The following is a 17,754-nucleotide window of genomic DNA, read 5'->3' on the forward strand; positions in this document are numbered from 1 at the left end:
TTTCACCTTCACAAGTGCACAAAAAATTTAACTTAATATACAGTATGTGAATTTGGGAATCATTGAAAGATAAAATTTGCAACTTTACGAAGTTTTTTTGAAAATTTCTCACAAAACGAGTCATTTGGTCAATCTGAAATTGCATTTTTAAAATATATTTACATAGGCTTACTTACTTACAATAATGACTTTATGTCCTAATTTAAAAAAGTTAAAAAATAGTTGTTTTGGTTAAAAAAACCACTTATTAAAAAGTTTGAGTTGGAAAAATTCCTAAATTTGCATTGAACAATCTAAAAAGTTTCAAAAAAATTCAAGTTAAAATTACCGAAATATTAAGGTTTGAAGTGACGAAAAGTTGGAAGTCATTTTCAAAATTTTATTAAAAAAGTTAGAATAACCATATAACTTACTTTAGATGTAGCTTTAATGCGATGTACCTGTATGCTACTGCTAAAAATGGTTGGATAGCTCAGTAGAAAGACTCTTTGCAGTTGAAAGTGTTACGTTATTTTTATTAAAATCGCATGAAAACCATATAGCACTTTTTATAGGTGTAAAGTGCTAAGAGTTATCGGTTACATTTCATTCGCTAAACGAACACTATAGAGCCAAGACAGTCGAAGACGTTTTAATTATTCTGATACTTAGGTCGATAATTAATTCAATCATAATTATCAGCGTAGTGGAGGAACAACCAGGTTTGGTAGGTGGTAAAGAAATATCGACTATATAAAAAGGGCAAATCCTGGAACACATTCATTCACTTGATTGGTATTAATATTTGAAGTACTAGTATCGAACAAAACATCTAATTAATTAATCAAGATATATTTTGTGGGGTCTTTCTTCTTCCATCCAGGGACACAGGTTGGTTCCATCTTGACGGTGACACAACGCTTATGTCCTGCCAAACTATCAGCGTAACTTTTGTTTTATATTAAATGTGTTTTTTGTAATTTGGGTTTGGTTTCCGTGCTGACGCTAATAACTTTTTTACATTCTCTTAAGGATCTGTAAAGCACGTTTTTGCCCTCGACGTCTCGTCACATTTGCCGGTCCAATTTGTGGAAGTTTTTGTCATTAGCTGCTAATAGGCCTATGTTTGCAACCACCTGCGTCAGCACAATTTTTCGTTTCCCACATTGACAACGAAAAATAAAATAAATGAAATTCATAATCTTATGTTGGACAATAACCTTTAATGTCTTATTTTTCTAGCATTCCTTTGCGAGTGTGCTGTACGTCATAATTGGTTTGTTCGTGTTTTCACAGATTTGCTTAAGGGTGGCCCACAAACCACACGTGCAAGTCCTTTACGAGATAAATTCAGATATGCAGTTACAGCAAACGATCTTTTGTTCAGGGACGAGTTCGTAGCGGGTACATCGGCGGCAAACAGTAAAGCACGTGTGCGTTTCACTGTTTTCCACTAACCAGTTGCCAAAGGAATATCAAAGAAAATCCAAAGTTTAGCTTTTCGTTAAATGACCTGTCAGCCACGTTTACTCACTAACTGTAAATTTTTAACTTCGGCAATGCAGTAAATTTGTAAAAGGCAACTCGTGTTTACCTTTATCAAAAACTGCCAATCGATAAACAGCAAGTTTCGACTTGATTTTCAAATCGTGGCCTTAATTTGCTGCAATAATATTGCCTTAAACGAATGGAATGGAAAAAATGGATATGTTTTGACTAAGCAAGTAAACGAAATTTCAGCGAGTAAGAAATTCCCCATGCAATAAGAGGACACATTATTAATTATTTATTTCAATTAATTAATTTTAATCCCTGCGCACGTTACAACCTTTCCAATTCAGTTCAAACCCATGTCATTGACATAACTGGTTCCAAAGTCAAGTTGTTTTGGTGGAGTGGAGAAGCTCTAGTTTAATAATCTTATTAAGAATAATTGCATACTACAGCTTCACTGCACATACCCATCGTTAAATACTTCTAATATGATATAAACTTGAAATTAAGTTTTATTTAACACTTTTGGGAAAATATTGCTTGGAGCAGATGGCTTTACCTGTGAACATGCTGCTAAGTTTATAATGATCTTTCTATTTAGATAAGCAGTATGGATGACCTGCCTTTAATTTTCCCATTGTTTATAATTTTAGTTTTTTCAGTTGTTTTCCTGGTATGCTTTTACGTCTGCATAAGATTTGTGGTGAGTAATTTAAAATTGTTTGTACTAATAAAATTTTATTAAAAACGAATGCACTTAAAAGTAACAAACGCACCACTTGATCAAACTATTTCTATTGGTACATGTATATGCATATAAGTGAGGAATGTTGTTGGTTTTGAAGGGCTTGGAAATACATGGTAAACTTTTACAAGATAGGTTACATTTTACCCATAGTCTGTTCTCTTCTGTTTTGTATGACCCCATTTTTCTTTTTCAGTGGATCACCCTTAGAATGCCATTTCCGGATATGTTGCTTCGTATCATTGCTCTCTTTCGTTATTCGTTTTTCGTTTTTGCGTTGGTAACATTTTTTAGTGAGTGTCATTACCTGCTTTGTATAATACTGCGAGTATGTTGGTATCTCAAAGTTCTAAAGCAATGTTTCAAATTCAATTTTACTTTCTCTACTATATTTAACTGCGTTGGGATGTTAAATTTTACTTGTGGCAAATAATTTCAGAATTTTTCCAACGGTGGGTTTTACAATTTTGAAAACATGGAAGTTTGCTGTGCAGCTGAAACTCTCACTTAAGCTGTCGTAAGTATGTATGTATGCATGTATGTAGTATGTAGTGGTAAAGTCTATTTTGATGCATAAATCTCAAGGAAATGTTATAAATGAAAGTATTGATATTTGAACATTTTCGTGAAATGTGAAAGGTGATATTTCTAAATTTCTTGCCCAACAGTGACCTATTTTATCACAAAAATCTCTACTGATAAAAGAAGCTGCCTATTTTCCGTAATAGAAAAAGTTGTGATACGAGTTGAACTTGTGAAACTTGAAAATAAATGAAATAATAAGTCATATATAATTCATGTGTTAGTTATAATAATACGTTAATATAATTTTAACGAATCAAAAAATATGGTTTCATTGTTTCAGACAACTCTGTTATCTATACATGACTGTTAAAAGTAGTGCATACGCTTATGTTGCTATACCACTTTTAAAGCCAATTTCTTTCAGGTGGTTAGAAAGACTTTACGTCGGACATCAAAATCATGCATCAGTAGCAACATTTTTGTGGATTTTTTGTTTTCCGTAATTTTTACTGTATATTCAACATACAATGTTAACATTCATTTTGTTTATTTACTTTGCAAAAGTTTATTATAAAACAATTCATGGACATTGCTTGGTGGAGATGGTACCGAACTATGTTTGGCAATAACTCTATAGCCTACCCTTTTTATTTTTAGTCAAGGGTGGCACTAGAATTTGTTCATTGCCCGTAATATTTCCGGCTTGTAATCACAAAGTTATAGGGCTATATGTATTCAATTCCTACACTGTTGCTGGTTGTCGGTGTTTGGTTATTTTTAGGCCGATGCTATTTTTTTAAGTTTCTGCCCAAATCTATACCAAAATTCAACATCAGCTGTGGCTCTAGCATAACTGTGAAATGTTTTGATGGAGTTTATAAAGAAACCTGGCAAACATGCGTTTGAATGACAGGACCCACACCAAAGCTGAGCTTTTAGGGTACTCCACAATGTCAATCCGGCGCTGAAAAACTAAGCTGAGTAACATTACGGTACAGAAATAAATGTTGGTTTTATCACACTGTACGCTTGGGAACCATGTGGTAAATGGGATGGTCGCGCAACCATCGTCGCTCGTCAGGACTTACCCAGATGAATCTCGATTCTCAACATGGTTGTTACAAGTTAAATACTAATATCAGGGCAATCAAACTCGTATTAGAACTCGTATAAGAAGTTTCTAAATTTAACTTGAAAAGTTTTGGATAACAACAAAATGAACACGAGAATATTACAAACGAAAATGTGTAGAAAAAGGTAGGGGTATGATCGCAGATATTAAAGACATTGTTAACGGCTATACCTAAATAACAAGTAGGCCTAAGGTGCAGTAGCCTACTGTAAATTGATCACAGCAGCAAGACACTAACAAACACGCATTAAACTAACAATTACATTAAATTAAGCAAAAGGTTGTCAAAACAAATTCTAAACAAGAAAAGATAAGGAGAAATTGAAAATGGCGATAATGACAATGTTGGTTACCAGTGTTTACATTTCTGTTACGGCTTTGAGAGTTTGGGTTAATTTGGGTATTGGTACGGTATTGAATAAAACTGTAGAATTTATAAAAAAAATACTTGAAATATTGCTTAGGCTTATTCCGGTAATAGTAATACCATCTGAAAAGAGCTGTTTTTATAAATAAAATGGAAACACTGGTTACCGTCAATGTTATTACGCTGTCGCAATTTTCTCGCGCACCCATTACAAAATAGTTTGAAATTAAATAGATTTATCTAATTTTTGCTTTAATATTTTCAGTTCGCCAATTTCTTGTTTATTTGTTTCCATTTTTTATTTTCATGTTTGGAAAATTTCGTTTTGTCAAGTATGGGATTTGCACGGCACAAATAGTTTTTTTTTCTTGCTAACTATTTTCCGGTCTTACCTTGTTCCGTTTGAAAATTTTCGATTTATAAACTTTGTACTGATAATTATTTACAATGCATTATATTTTTTCGTATAAAATATCTAATTTATCCTACTTTCCTTCTTGTTCAAAAAATTATGGTAACTTCATTGTAGTAAATAAATAAAACACAAAAATACAATGAAAAATAAATATACTGCAATAAATAACTACATTATAATAGAAAAATAATAAAAATACAATAAAAATAAATACAATACAATAAAACAAAAAAATATGCTCACAGAAAAACAACGAACAGGAAGAAAGCGGTGAAGCCCTCGGAATGAGGACTATAAAACGTATACAAGGTGTGACGTCAAGAGTCTTAATACATGTCATAATCGTCGTGACGCACATAAAGTCAAGTCACTAACAGCGCAAACCAAAGTCAAGTTGAGTCAATTTAATTACATTCCCAAGTTAACCTTATCCAAACCGGGCTCGCGAAATTACTATTTTAACTAGGTGTGGCCGACACTTCGCACACATTTTCAATCGTTATTTACTCGAAAACTATACGTTGTAAACTGATCGGACTTTTACAGATTAGTAGCAAAAACATCTGGCTTCCTGTATACATCATTGTATACACGTTTTGTTGTGACTGTGTGCAGGAGAAGCCACACCTACAGTGCTGGCAAAAAAAATCTTTACATAGACAAAAAAATCTTTACATAGACAAAAAAAATCTTTACAAAAAATTCAAACGAAAGGACTTCACAAATTATGTCTTTTATTGCACATAAAATATTGTCAATCAGTACTTTGTCATCTCGCCCTTGGAATTGATGACAATTTGAAGCCTTCTGGGTATGGAATCAGCAAGGGAGGCAAAGTAGGTGGAGTCCAGGGTTACCCAGAGTTTTTTCAGCTCATGCTGAAGATCATTGATACTGCTTGGCCGCTTCTCTTGAATTTGGTTTTTTAAGACATTCCATGCATTTTGAATCGGATTAAGGTCTGGCGAATTACCAGGCCACTCTAAAACCTCGATAATATGCTCATTAAGAAAGTTTTTTACGATCTTCGACTTGTGTGCTGGACTGCTGGTGCACCATCATGCATGAAATGATCACACTGATGAATCCTCCAGAATGTGAGAAGATGATCTTTTAAAACAGTGATATAATTGCTTCCTTTCTTTGTTACATTTCTCGGAAGGAAGTACAAACCTGCCCGGTCCATATTTCCACTGAAAGCACCCCACACCATTACACTGCCAGGGTGTTTCATCGTTTTAACCGTATATTTAGGGTCATACCGTGATGCGGTACTCGGACGACGCACCATCTTTGGGACTCCCCTCACCAGTCTAAAAGTGCTCTCATCACTGAACATTACTTTTCTCCACTCTTCAGTTGTCCAATATCTATATCTTTTGCAAAAAATGAGTCTTTTCTTCTTCATAGCTGCAGTAAGCATGGGCTTCTTGGCTGCACGGCGACATGGCAGACCAAGGTCCTTTTGCAGTCGATGACGAATTTTCCTGGTGGAGACGCAATTGAGAAGCTCTGGGTGCTTGTTTTTCAATTCAAACGAGGTTATAGACGGATATGATGTTACTTCACGCTTCAAAAGCTTATCCGTTCTTGGCGTGGTCTTCTTAGGTGCGCCAGAGCCTGACTTCCTCTTCGGTACCATCCCGGGTGGAAATGACGACGTCGATCTTTTTAACTGATAAATGGCCTCTCTTGAGACCCCAATATCTCTGGCTACAGCAATCACAGAATCTCCCTTCTCTAACAAAGTCAACGCACGAGACTTTTCTGCCATTTGCATCTTCTTTCGACCCATTTTCGTTTTTGCAATAAAATTTCCAAGTCCTCAAAATTTCAAGAAATTGAAAAATACTGACCGATTTCACCCACCTTACTATTCACCAAGCTGCAACACAACACGAGGAACGCAGAGCATTGTCTTTGCGGTGAAGTATAGCCACATAGTAGATTATGACGTAAATACAAGCGTTTTTGTGACACAATGCTTTTGGCGGGAACAGTAAGTAAAACACATACATGGATTTTTCATGTAAAGTTTTTTTTTGCCAAATCAATGTAAAGATTTTTTTTGCCAGCACTGTAGTGTAAATAGGGTTAAGTCAAGTCGAATCAGTATAACGTTTATCAAGTCAACTTGTCAAGTCCAAGTCTTACCACCAGCCAAGTCTTACCACTTAATAACCGAAGTGTTTTATGTGCAGTCTTACATTTTTTTGTTTTTACTACTTTTTCCTGTTGTTGAAACCTGTTTTTTTGCGGTTCATTTTGCCAGTAGGTAACCCACTCTCGTCAACAATTTTTGTTTTTGTTACGTCCCCATGTGCACTTGCTTACATAAATTTCTTCAGACTATTGATTATTGCATTACTTTTTCCATTGGTGTTGCAGTATTTTGAATTGTACGAAGTGGCTACCAATTTACAAGTTTACACTTGGCGATACAACCTGAAATTTGTCTTTTAATCATATTAAAACTATTGTACGTTAACCTTGAATAAGATTGAACAGCTTTGTGCTGTTTTTACAGTGCAAATATTTATTTTTACAAACGACAAATACACGTATGCTGAGTTTGTGGTCTTCAAAACATTTATGTAACCTCTATGAGATTTCTATAGTCTTTAGTGGTCTTTTTATGGAAACCACCGAAAAAAACTTTGGTGATTTTTTTGAGGGAATCCCCGAAAAATAAATTGCTGCTTCAAAATACAGTACCATGTTTGCCACCAGATGTAATTTCAATAACAAAAGGTGCTCAGTTGGTGAATTAATTCTTTTATGAACTAACGTTTCGCAAACCCATACCGGTGAGCTTCGTCAGGGCAGATTACAAGAGAGAATTGCTGCTTTGTTTATCAACAAGGTTATCAAGATTTTTGCATTACGGTAGCCGGTAGGTTAAGTTATTACTGTATTGGTTGTTGTTTGACGCTGCATGGGCTGATGGGTACATCGTTAAGTAAGAAAATGACTGCTTCACTGTAAATAAGTCACGCAGCATGTTGTTAAAGATAGTTTTTATCTTATCATTTGGCTACATAAACATTATTCTTGCACGTTTTGAGCCTGTGGGCTTTGCTGCTTTCCCCAATCATTGTTTGTTTGTATGGAATTAATTTTTATCACGCTATAATGGTTAGCCTTTTATTTTTCGTTCCCCCAAAAGCAATGACAGAATGAAAAGAAATCCGGTCTGTATTTCATGACAGAATTTGTCGACATCTCGAGTGTCCTGGTGTGCAACGACTATAGCCAAGTGTGCCCCTGTTCAATCTTTCTTCAGTTCATACCCAGCCTAATACTTGTAATTGTAACTACAAATATATCTATCCTAACATAACACTTTATCAAAAAATATTGTGGGCCCGATAAGTTTTCATCACTTCAATCCCAAATACATTCATACCGCTCAAGGTCTTTCTCTATGCATGACTCCTTATATTTTACTATGAAATGTCTGTCAGTATGATAGTCACTTGACAACGTTGAGGCAAAATTTTGGTTAACTCGGACCAGATTGAGAAGTTTGCTAAGTACGCGGGGGATAGAGTTTAATTGCGCATATAATGACTATTGTTTCATCATGTTGCACAAGCATTTCTCACTCAAAAACTGCAAACTTTCCAATCTGGAACTCGGATTCCAAGTTTATCTAAAAATTGGATTCCATGGAAAAGATGTGGTGTTTCGTATCGTGTATTCTTGATACTTGCTTGTAGCAAAGTTGAAGAAAATTAGCAAATCTTTTTCAACTTCTAAGTTTATAAGAAAATGCAGAATTGTAGCTAAATTTATTTTTATATACTCAGTATGCGCTATTTCACCCACTGATTAATACCATAAATGCTGAAATAAGACAGTAAGATAAGCTGCTAGGAATAATGGTAAGTAAATATTATTGGAAGTTTAGAATAAGTAGATGATATATCTATGCAAGTCCAATAGACCCTTTTCGAGTTACTGTTCGGTTGGAAGATCTTTTTCAATTGCCTATACAATATCGCTTTAACAATGGAAATTATCGACCCACTTTGATTTTTTTAGATTGCAAACGTTTTGGCCATTGCTTTGTTACAATTTCACTCAGTTGGGTAACATAAGAATTCCTTTACACAATACAGAAAAAATTTAAAAAAATTTGTTGGCTAGTGCTTATTTAACAGTGGTTTGAATCCTACGCACTGGACTTGTTTGATATGATGTATGGATATGTGGTCAGTGAAACATGCAATGTTAAATGCATAAGAATTTGCATGAAATCTGCAGCACCAGCACTTTACACAGACTAATTTTGTTTGGCATTTCAAGCAAAGTTTAAAATAATCAACTAGAATTAATATATAAACTGAATTACTACATTCAGTGGTGCTGTAGTTACCATGCAAACTCTTCCGCATTTTAAGTTGCATGCTTTCCTGACCAGTATCCAAACATCATATTAAACTAGTCCAGTAGGATTCAAACCACTGTAAAGTAAGAACTAGCCAATATATTTTCAAATTTTTTTCTTTATTGCGTAAAGGAATTCGTTTGCTACTCACCAGAGCAAAATCTTTACAATCCAATGCCTAAAACGCTTGTAATTCAAAAAACAATTAAAATAAGTCAACATAGGTGACTGAAAAATCTTGTCACCCAAAAGAATGGTGACTGTAACTTGGAAAGGGTCTACATTGTTTAAATTGATTGCTTGTTAGATGTAATTCGATAGAATTATTGCCGAACAAAATATGGAACGCAGCCAGTAACAGAAGTTTTTAAGCTTATATTAAAGCTTAAAATCCGTGAGCAAAGGTTGTGAATTTTGGACAATAACCTAAATATAATAATAATTTTATCCTTTTAGGTCAAGTTTAACACTAAAAACTATTTGAAAACAAAAGAGGCACAGAATGAAAGTTTGTTGCGTACGATTTTTGAATGCAGGTATTTGCTTTATTGACGTTAACATACAGTATTTCAGTTTGTGTTTCATAAGTACACTAATTATACCTGAAGAAAAGCATGCAATAAGATTTTATGACTTTATATATGTGACATTTACTACAAATTTAAAATGAAAAGCTTTCAGATCGATTGTTTGCAGGGCTTCAAAATGCACCAATGGTAGCATGTCAATATCCTTAGTTAATTCAACAGAAACAAACTTTGCTGGGCCCGAAATAGTAACGGAAACTTCTTCCTTCTTTGATGACAGACGATACTCAGCTGGTATGTGTGTATTTATTAGATGTGTTTTATTGGATTATATGACAGAAGACAAAGAATAGAGGTCACTTATGTTACAAACCAATATACTGCCAATTATTTTGCAAAAATAGAGTTGCTAAAATATGAAACCAAAACAACAAGCTAATGCTTCAATTATTTCTAGGGTTTTTATGTTAATATAGCATTGGATACATGTGTTTAAACTTTTTTAAGTTTAATCAATAATTACTACTGTTTCTCCATACAATATTTTTGAGTAAATTAAATCGATTAGGCCAAAATGCCATTAATGTTGCTACTTTTTTCTACTGACTTCATTTATTTTCGGATTAGGCTTCATAATTCTGTTCCTTCTCACTCTCATATTGGCTTCTTTTATGTTGAGCTCTCTTGTTGACTATTTGCTTCAGAAAAAGTACACAAGAAAATGTGAAGAGGTTAGTATCAGCACATGTGCTGTTGTTATACAAGTTTTTTTCTTTATTTTCTGACGCAGTATTTCTTGACGCAGGCTATTAGTTGCGCTGGAAAATCAAGTAGACAACGTCGCTATTCATACTTTTCTTCGTTTTTCCCAAAAAAGTATGATACTACTTTTTCTTAGAGAAACCCACACCATAGTATTGTTTGCTTAAATATCAAAAAAGTTGGAAGTGTGTATAAAGATATGTGCAAAAGATTCAAGGGCCTTTGAAATTGATTTCAATGTTTTTAAGGAAAAAGCAACAAAAGAGTACGAAGTGTAACTGCAGAAACAGCTGCCAAATTTTGAACTGCGTAAAATGTTCCAGTTCCTGCTCATACCAGACCAATGTGTCATCAGAGTAACATTTTTTCTTTGCATATTTAAACGTTGAATGAGTAAATTTCTTTTGGTGTAGCATTCAATTATAGTAGAACCTGTACTATTTTTTACTTTTATTACCTTCATGTCTGTTAACAATTTAATTCTTTACTTTACTGTAGAATATGTAGATATAAATGCTGTGTGTGTGGTAGTGTATTGGAAAGATCAAACAATTGTTGTGTTTATTCCAAGCATTTGCGAAACTGCTTTAACATTTAATATTTTTACAATTGACAGAACATCATATGGCAGTTTACTTGACATCACAAAGGAAAATCTAAAAAATGTCCGCACTTTGACAGATTTGGGTAAATGGTAGTTAAATTTCATATACCGGTAACTCTTACGGTATTACAAATATTATTTTCTTCCAATCGGTGTGATTAATATGTCTGAGAATTACTGGTAATTCCTATTTGATCATGTCCTCGTACTTCTGCTACGCCCTTATATTTTGTATTTCGATTTTAACAACATTTGTGTTTGTAGTATTTTTCTCAATAGTTTTAACATGTTTTGCATGGTATTCTCTAACCCACTCCGAAAAAAAGGATTTATTGCTTTTTTTTATTTAAGATAAACTGAAGATATTCTTTATTAATCTCTCAAATTCTCATTACAATGGACTTTCCATTAGAGAAGTGAGACAGTTTGCCATTCAGTTTGGAGTACCTCCAAGAATGCTCTTATCTAACCGTCCAACAAACTTCAGTTCTAGTGAATCTAGTAGGTCATTTCTGCTACTAGCTAGGGTCTGAATTTAAACTAAATCACTATTTCTACATAAAATAACTTTTGCTTTTAGTACTTGCTGCACAATGTATGGTGAAATGCTTGGAATGGATTCATTCCAAGAAATTAACCGTAAAAGCAACAGATGTTATCGAGTTCTTTGATGAAGAAATGCAAATGAGAGGATTGGCTGATGACATGAGGCTAGCTGCTGGTTATTCTCCAATACCTGTTTGTAGGTGGTCCTCCATCAACCTTGTCAACGAATCTGCGAATTCAGCTTCATCTGCATTAGTACTCTCAGATGGTTCTTCAATACAGCAGACTCCATGTGCTTCAGTCTCATAAGTCTTGTGCCTTTCAAACACATCTAGAGCAAGTGCATCAGTTTCTAATTGACTTTATCCAAGCTTCAACCCTATCGCTCTATTTCGTTTGAAAATCTTGCCATACAGTATTTTTACACATTTTCATTGTTACTTTTCGTTTTTGCTGGTGCCGGAGTTAATTTGAAAATTAAAGATTCCCCACTCACAGCCTTGCTATTTGTAATGTCACGTGCAGTTTAATGCAGTTCATTTGTTGCAAAGTTTGTTTGTTTTTTTCTAATGTTTTTTGTTCATTGCCTTCAATTGAGTCAGATAAGTACTAAACTTTTGTTATCATCTTTAAGGTGTCATTTTTTATTATTACCATGTGTTAGTACTGTGAGTATTCCTGCATAGGGACTGTGTTTCTTTATGCTATTTTGTTCGTTTTCATTTTTTATATATGCACAAAATTTGAGTATTAACTAACAAAATGTTGTGTGCGTCTGCGAGACTGGGTAACGTATATTTTCCTGGTGTCTGAATAAATTTTCTTAGGGACGACTTGATGGAAAGCTAATAGGTCTTGATGCAGCATGATAAGGGTTGAAACTAAAAGATTTATTGAACGATTGCGAGAAATGTTGATATCTGACTAGGGACCTAGTTTGCTAAAAAACTTGGTGTGATATGCATTGACAGTTTACAGAATACTGTTCCAATTGTGATAAACTACGGTAATTGTTCAAAAGTTGGGCAGACGTCCCTAAATCGAGCTCCCTGTATGTGACAACATGTCGGCTTGATGTTATTCGGTTAAAGCCCCGTTTGCAAATTCGTCCTGGGTTCGATACACAACGGCGCTACCCGTTGTGAAGAAGACAAGAACAATGATTGTCTCTGTTGAACCAACGATATAAAGAACATGATAGGAAACTGCTAGGGGAAGTACCGTTTTTATTTCGCCCTCGTTACGCTTCAGTGCGGTCACATTCGTTTCACACGTTTGACTTTGGTTGAGCCTTGGACTTAGTGTAGCCTTACGGAGAAAGAACTATGATTAGGGGAAGGTGACCTTTGGAAGCGTATATATCAGTATAGCCTATAGGCCTAGCTGAATTTGGTTAACTTTGAAGTTTACAATGGTGCGAAATTTTTAAAACTCGGTGAAACTAGGCCTAAAGATCTACAGGTATGCTTGCAGATTGAGACTGCAATATTAAAATGCCACGTATATGTTGCATGCCTGAATGCAACAACTGTCAACCTCAGCACAATTTGTTTAGTGTACCAAACAAAAAAATTTGTATCAAAAAAAGAAGCATGGGCAGAAGTATTAGAAAGAAAAAGTTTGTCATACCGAGAGGACAAGTTCATGCACATGCACACTTGCAAAACCAGTACTAAAATTAGCCTGAAATTTGTACAATTACTCGAAGTACGATGGGTCAATTTTGACAACTAAAACATTTCTGACACGGCAGGACATTCATCTTTCGAACCGTGTAATCGCTTTTCTTTTAACTACAGCGATAAGAAAATAAATTGAATGTTTACAAGTCTAGCTCCTGCCATCAAAACTAGATAGCAAGCATTATTACATCATCCAGCATTCAAGTCAAACAAAGCCTTTGTTACATCATAAACATTTTATTGCATTTGAATTCACACCTAGGGTGGACTCACCACCTTTATTTAAAGACGAAACGTGTACAAATGTGTAACATACAAATTAAAATTGCGTTTCAGTTTACGCAGAATTTATCCTCCAACATACTCGAGAATACTAATTTCATCAGGAGTGAGGTTGCGGAGGCACTTGTTGGTTACACTATTCGGACTTAATTTACCTGCCGAATTAATGATCTGACTCCGTGGTTGCGTGCGGTTAGAAATCTCTAACCTTAACGTGTTACTACTGTTACTAGCCGAAAGCTATTACGATTAACAGATACAGTTTATCAGAAAACAATCCTTTATTGTAGGAACTGTACAGGTTCCGATTAATATGACACAAGCACAAACTTAGCATTCACCAATTAAAACAAGTCTAACGAATTACATTTTAACACGACTGACGTAATACGTTCGTGCGATTCGATATCTCTCTGTCTGCGCCGTTACTCGCGCAGAAGTTCGAGTTTATAAAGCGGAGCGATGTGAGCGGAAATATTCAACACAATATACACGAACATTTCAGAATGTGTGAACGATAAAAACAAAGCGTTGGCAATGGGAATTACATTCAGTTAAAACTAGGATGTTATGAAATCACCTGGTAACGTACTAACGGCGTTTTCACATAAAGTTATTTAGAGCAAGTTTCCAAATGTTGCATCACGATTGCAGTGTTATAAAGTTGCAACTGCAGCCAAATTGCATCTGCAGAACTGCTGATTGCAGTCTTGTAAATGAACAATGTTTTAGTAACTAAATGGCGCATACGTTCTCACAATTGATATAACGTTATTGGATGTGGCTCCCAAGCCACTACATTCCTCCCCCGCTACGGAAGGCAAAAAAAAATTGACAATTAAAATGTAATATACTGATTACAACAATGAGCATGCAATACGACGGAAAATCGGTAACGATACGAGCACAAGACAAAACGACGCAGCAAAGAAAAGGTTATTACGCATGCACTAAGCAAAAGAGATATACTAAAAATGTCGGCCGACAACTACAAAGGGAAATGGTAAAAGGTTACATGCATACGACATTAGCGGCACCGAAAACGCGTTTATACAATTAAAGAACCTCAAAGTTTGTGTGTGTCCGCGAATTCATCACGAGACGACGAAGCGGGCAGCGCGTCATCAGAAGATCCAGAAGAAGACGGTTGGTCACGAGAACGTCGAAGCAAGGGCGACGGATGAGTTTGTTGTGGATGTGCATCTCGATGGCTGCGTCCAGCGCGAATACGGGATACAAGGGATCTGGCATACCGCAAATGCTGCGGAGATGATCGGATAAACCCGATGGTATGGCAGAAGGCCCACATCATGGCAAGTAGCTGCAGGATGAAGATAAGGGCTGAGAGAAAAGGATTCGTAATCTGTGACAATGCAAGCAGCAACGTTTGTTTCGCGGCGTGCGCGAACGTGTCTGCGACGTAGGATCCGTTGATCATAGTTTCATCAGTAGTAGTAAGACTTGTTATGACATTTCGCATTTTCTCCTTAAGCAGGTTGGCTTCAGACATAGAGCTGAGCAGCGATTGAAAGTCAGTGAACGAGTCGGAGTCAGGCAGCTCGTTGAGAATCTTCTCGTAGTCGGGAGCGTTGTAGCTGAGGTGTATAGTCGACAAAGGTAAGTTGAGTTGGTGCACCTGCACATGTTCGTGCGATAAGGTGTAGTTGTGATAAAGGACCGTGTCCCCATGAACTCGGAAGACAAAACTTCTAGCTGGTCGATACGATTCCAGCAGATGTACTCCCGGTAAGACAATGTTGTCTGAAATGAGTTGGCCGTATTGGCTGTGGCCGTTTTGATCGCGATAAAGGATGAGAGGGCGTTGACTGAACGCGTTGCGGTACGCAAGTGACGGTAAGACAGTACCGTTGATAGCGTGACATGTTGCTCTGGACATAAAATCTCCAAGGTTGGAACCCATGGCTTGATGTCCAAGAGTAGAAGACAGTATCTCAGTAGGGAAAATCTTCCCAACTGCTTTGTAGAGTGTGCCAATCAGCTTCGTGAGTTGACAATGTAGGAACTTGTTGTCTTCATTGAACGTAGTGAGAACTTCGGAAATGTAAGCGAAACATGTAAGCATCAAACAAATGAACATGTTGTGTTTGTAATCAGAGAAACGTTTCGGTGGAAGGATTTTCCAACCAGTCCAAGAAGTCCTGAATGTGGCAGAAGAGGTTGTAGCGTCGTCATCATCGTCGTCTTCGTCATCTCCGTCAGAAACTGAACTACTTTGAGCTGGAGCCATTGCTGTCGTTGTTGTTAATCAGCTTGTTTACAAGAATAAAGTTAACAGTGTCCGCTTCATTGAAACACGTCGGGTCAACGTCGGTGGTCATCAAAATGCGGAGGCACTTGTTGGTTACACTATTCGGACTTAATTTACCTGCCGAATTAATGATCTGACTCCGTGGTTGCGTGCGGTTAGAAATCTCTAACCTTAACGTGTTACTACTGTTACTAGCCGAAAGCTATTACGATTAACAGATACAGTTTATCAGAAAACAATCCTTTATTGTAGGAACTGTACAGGTTCCGATTAATATGACACAAGCACAAACTTAGCATTCACCAATTAAAACAAGTCTAACGAATTACATTTTAACACGACTGACGTAATACGTTCGTGCGATTCGATATCTCTCTGTCTGCGCCGTTACTCGCGCAGAAGTTCGAGTTTATAAAGCGGAGCGATGTGAGCGGAAATATTCAACACAATATACACGAACATTTCAGAATGTGTGAACGATAAAAACAAAGCGTTGGCAATGGGAATTACATTCAGTTAAAACTAGGATGTTATGAAATCACCTGGTAACGTACTAACGGCGTTTTCACATAAAGTTATTTAGAGCAAGTTTCCAAATGTTGCATCACGATTGCAGTGTTATAAAGTTGCAACTGCAGCCAAATTGCATCTGCAGAACTGCTGATTGCAGTCTTGTAAATGAACAATGTTTTAGTAACTAAATGGCGCATACGTTCTCACAATTGATATAACGTTATTGGATGTGGCTCCCAAGCCACTACAAGGTTACTTGATGGCAATTCTGTTGTATTTTCTGCGTGTATTTTCCTAGAGTAAACAATCCAACTTATTGCAATTGATTTCAGAAAGTTGGAACATATTATACCACACCATTCAATATCAGTATAATACAACATTAATATCTTATCACATTAAATGTTAAGCTGAATCATAAAAATATATACCTGAGAAAAAGATCAAACATTTTTCTTGTGGCTTCAAGTGATTTGCATCGATCTGCATTCGGGCCAAAAATATGAAGAATTCTAGATATGCCATGTATACTAAACGTTGTCAACAACTCAGATCCAGTTGGTTTGGTGGCGAAAATGTTCATAAAGTAATCAATGGCTTCTGTCGTCAAATCATCTGGTGATTCACATACCTCAACCCACATACTTTTAACTGTTTTGCAAGAACACGTCTCAGAGGAAAAGCCTTAAAAAATGTTAGCTTGTGAAAAATCCTGTATTTGGCATACACACAAATTTATCTTGCTAAACATGTAAACTTATAAAAATATACAAAACCTTAAGGCTGCAGGACTTACCTAAATAACCACGATGCTTGACCTTTTGATGAACTTCAAAACCTCGCTGACTTTTAAATTTTTCATCACAGTATTTACACCTAACCAGTAACATGCAAAAGTAAACTCATTAAATGTATCCAACCTTCTATTTTCCTGGTGTGAGAGATAGTTTCTAAATCATATAAAGCTATAAGCACCATATACTTAAAAGGTCTCTTAGCCTCAGCCTATCTTAATTCTTAACTTACTGAAAGAGATCATTAGCTTGCAAAGCAGAAGATGATACAGGCTTGATTCTACACTTTTCATCGTCGACAACGATTTCAATTAAATATTCAGCAGTAAGTGCTGGTGCAGACGACATGTTGGCAACTGATAGGCTACACACGTTTGAATCGTCAAAACAACGTAAACAGCAACCTCACTTCTCAGTAATCGATAAACGAACCATGCAAATGCGTATAACTTTTCGCCACGACTCGCGTAGTGTGAGTGAGTAAGTGTCCGCAACCATGCGTGACGCGGGCGAAACAAAACCTTCTCTTCTCATAAAAAAGAAACAAACGAGGAGGAGGTAGTTTCCCATCATGTTCTTTATATCGTTGGTTGAACAGTTCTAATTTCAAATGATAAAAACAACATGAGTGTTTATTGTCGATCAGATTGTCAAGTGGTTCGAATCCTGGCCTCGCAATAATGTGGCGTGTGGTCGATACACAGTGACGTTTACCGTTTTAATGCCTT

The 17,754-nt window shown here is 36.0% G+C and overlaps 3 protein-coding genes and 1 long non-coding RNA gene across 4 annotated transcripts; 2 read left to right on the plus strand and 2 right to left on the minus strand.

Annotated features, from left to right (window-relative positions):
- Window positions 1-2,072: 2,072 nt before the first annotated feature.
- Window positions 2,073-2,745, plus strand: LOC143460694 (uncharacterized). The gene is made up of 3 exons (XR_013117937.1): window positions 2,073-2,176; window positions 2,415-2,511; window positions 2,658-2,745. It is a non-coding gene; the product is annotated as an uncharacterized LOC143460694 (long non-coding RNA).
- A 2,930-nt stretch (window positions 2,746-5,675) lies between these two features.
- On the minus strand, window positions 5,676-6,452 carry LOC143458825 (uncharacterized). Its single transcript, XM_076955700.1, has one exon. The coding sequence runs from the start codon at window positions 6,450-6,452 to the stop codon at window positions 5,676-5,678; it is 777 nt and encodes a 258-aa protein (XP_076811815.1).
- Window positions 6,453-7,402: 950 nt separating this feature from the next.
- On the plus strand, window positions 7,403-12,324 carry LOC143460547 (uncharacterized). The gene is made up of 10 exons (XM_076958105.1): window positions 7,403-7,550; window positions 8,467-8,541; window positions 9,504-9,583; window positions 9,744-9,868; window positions 10,202-10,305; window positions 10,380-10,450; window positions 10,585-10,692; window positions 10,953-11,023; window positions 11,292-11,441; window positions 11,521-12,324. Exons 2-10 carry the CDS (start codon window positions 8,539-8,541, stop codon window positions 11,793-11,795), a joined length of 987 nt encoding a protein of 328 aa, XP_076814220.1. The 5' UTR covers window positions 7,403-7,550; window positions 8,467-8,538; the 3' UTR covers window positions 11,796-12,324.
- Window positions 12,325-16,393: 4,069 nt separating this feature from the next.
- On the minus strand, window positions 16,394-17,476 carry LOC143460596 (uncharacterized). Its single transcript, XM_076958179.1, has 4 exons — window positions 17,259-17,476; window positions 17,029-17,108; window positions 16,664-16,916; window positions 16,394-16,526 (listed from the first exon to the last, which is right to left on the minus strand). The coding sequence occupies exons 1-4, from the start codon at window positions 17,372-17,374 to the stop codon at window positions 16,436-16,438; spliced, it is 540 nt and encodes a 179-aa protein (XP_076814294.1). The 5' UTR covers window positions 17,375-17,476; the 3' UTR covers window positions 16,394-16,435.
- Window positions 17,477-17,754: the final 278 nt, after the last annotated feature.

The sequence above is a fragment of the Clavelina lepadiformis genome, chromosome 5 (assembly GCF_947623445.1).
Source record: "Clavelina lepadiformis chromosome 5, kaClaLepa1.1, whole genome shotgun sequence".
In the NCBI taxonomy this organism is placed as follows: Eukaryota; Metazoa; Chordata; class Ascidiacea; order Aplousobranchia; family Clavelinidae; genus Clavelina; species Clavelina lepadiformis.

Excerpts from the sequence above, each read along its gene's own strand:
- LOC143460596 (XM_076958179.1), bottom strand. The coding sequence starts at position 17,374 with ATGTCGTCTGCACCAGCACTTACTGCTGAATATTTAATTGAAATCGTT. Across the intron at positions 16,917-17,028 it reads CAAGCATCGTGGTTATTTAG|GCTTTTCCTCTGAGACGTGT; the intron begins GTAAGTCCTGCA and ends ACATTTTTTAAG. Across the intron at positions 16,527-16,663 it reads ATGTTTGATCTTTTTCTCAG|GAAAATACACGCAGAAAATA; the intron begins GTATATATTTTT and ends TGTTTACTCTAG.
- LOC143458825 (XM_076955700.1), bottom strand. The coding sequence starts at position 6,452 with ATGGGTCGAAAGAAGATGCAAATGGCAGAAAAGTCTCGTGCGTTGACT.
- LOC143460547 (XM_076958105.1), top strand. Across the intron at positions 9,869-10,201 it reads TGACAGACGATACTCAGCTG|GCTTCATAATTCTGTTCCTT; the intron begins GTATGTGTGTAT and ends TTTTCGGATTAG. Across the intron at positions 11,442-11,520 it reads CTTCAGTTCTAGTGAATCTA|TACTTGCTGCACAATGTATG; the intron begins GTAGGTCATTTC and ends TTTTGCTTTTAG.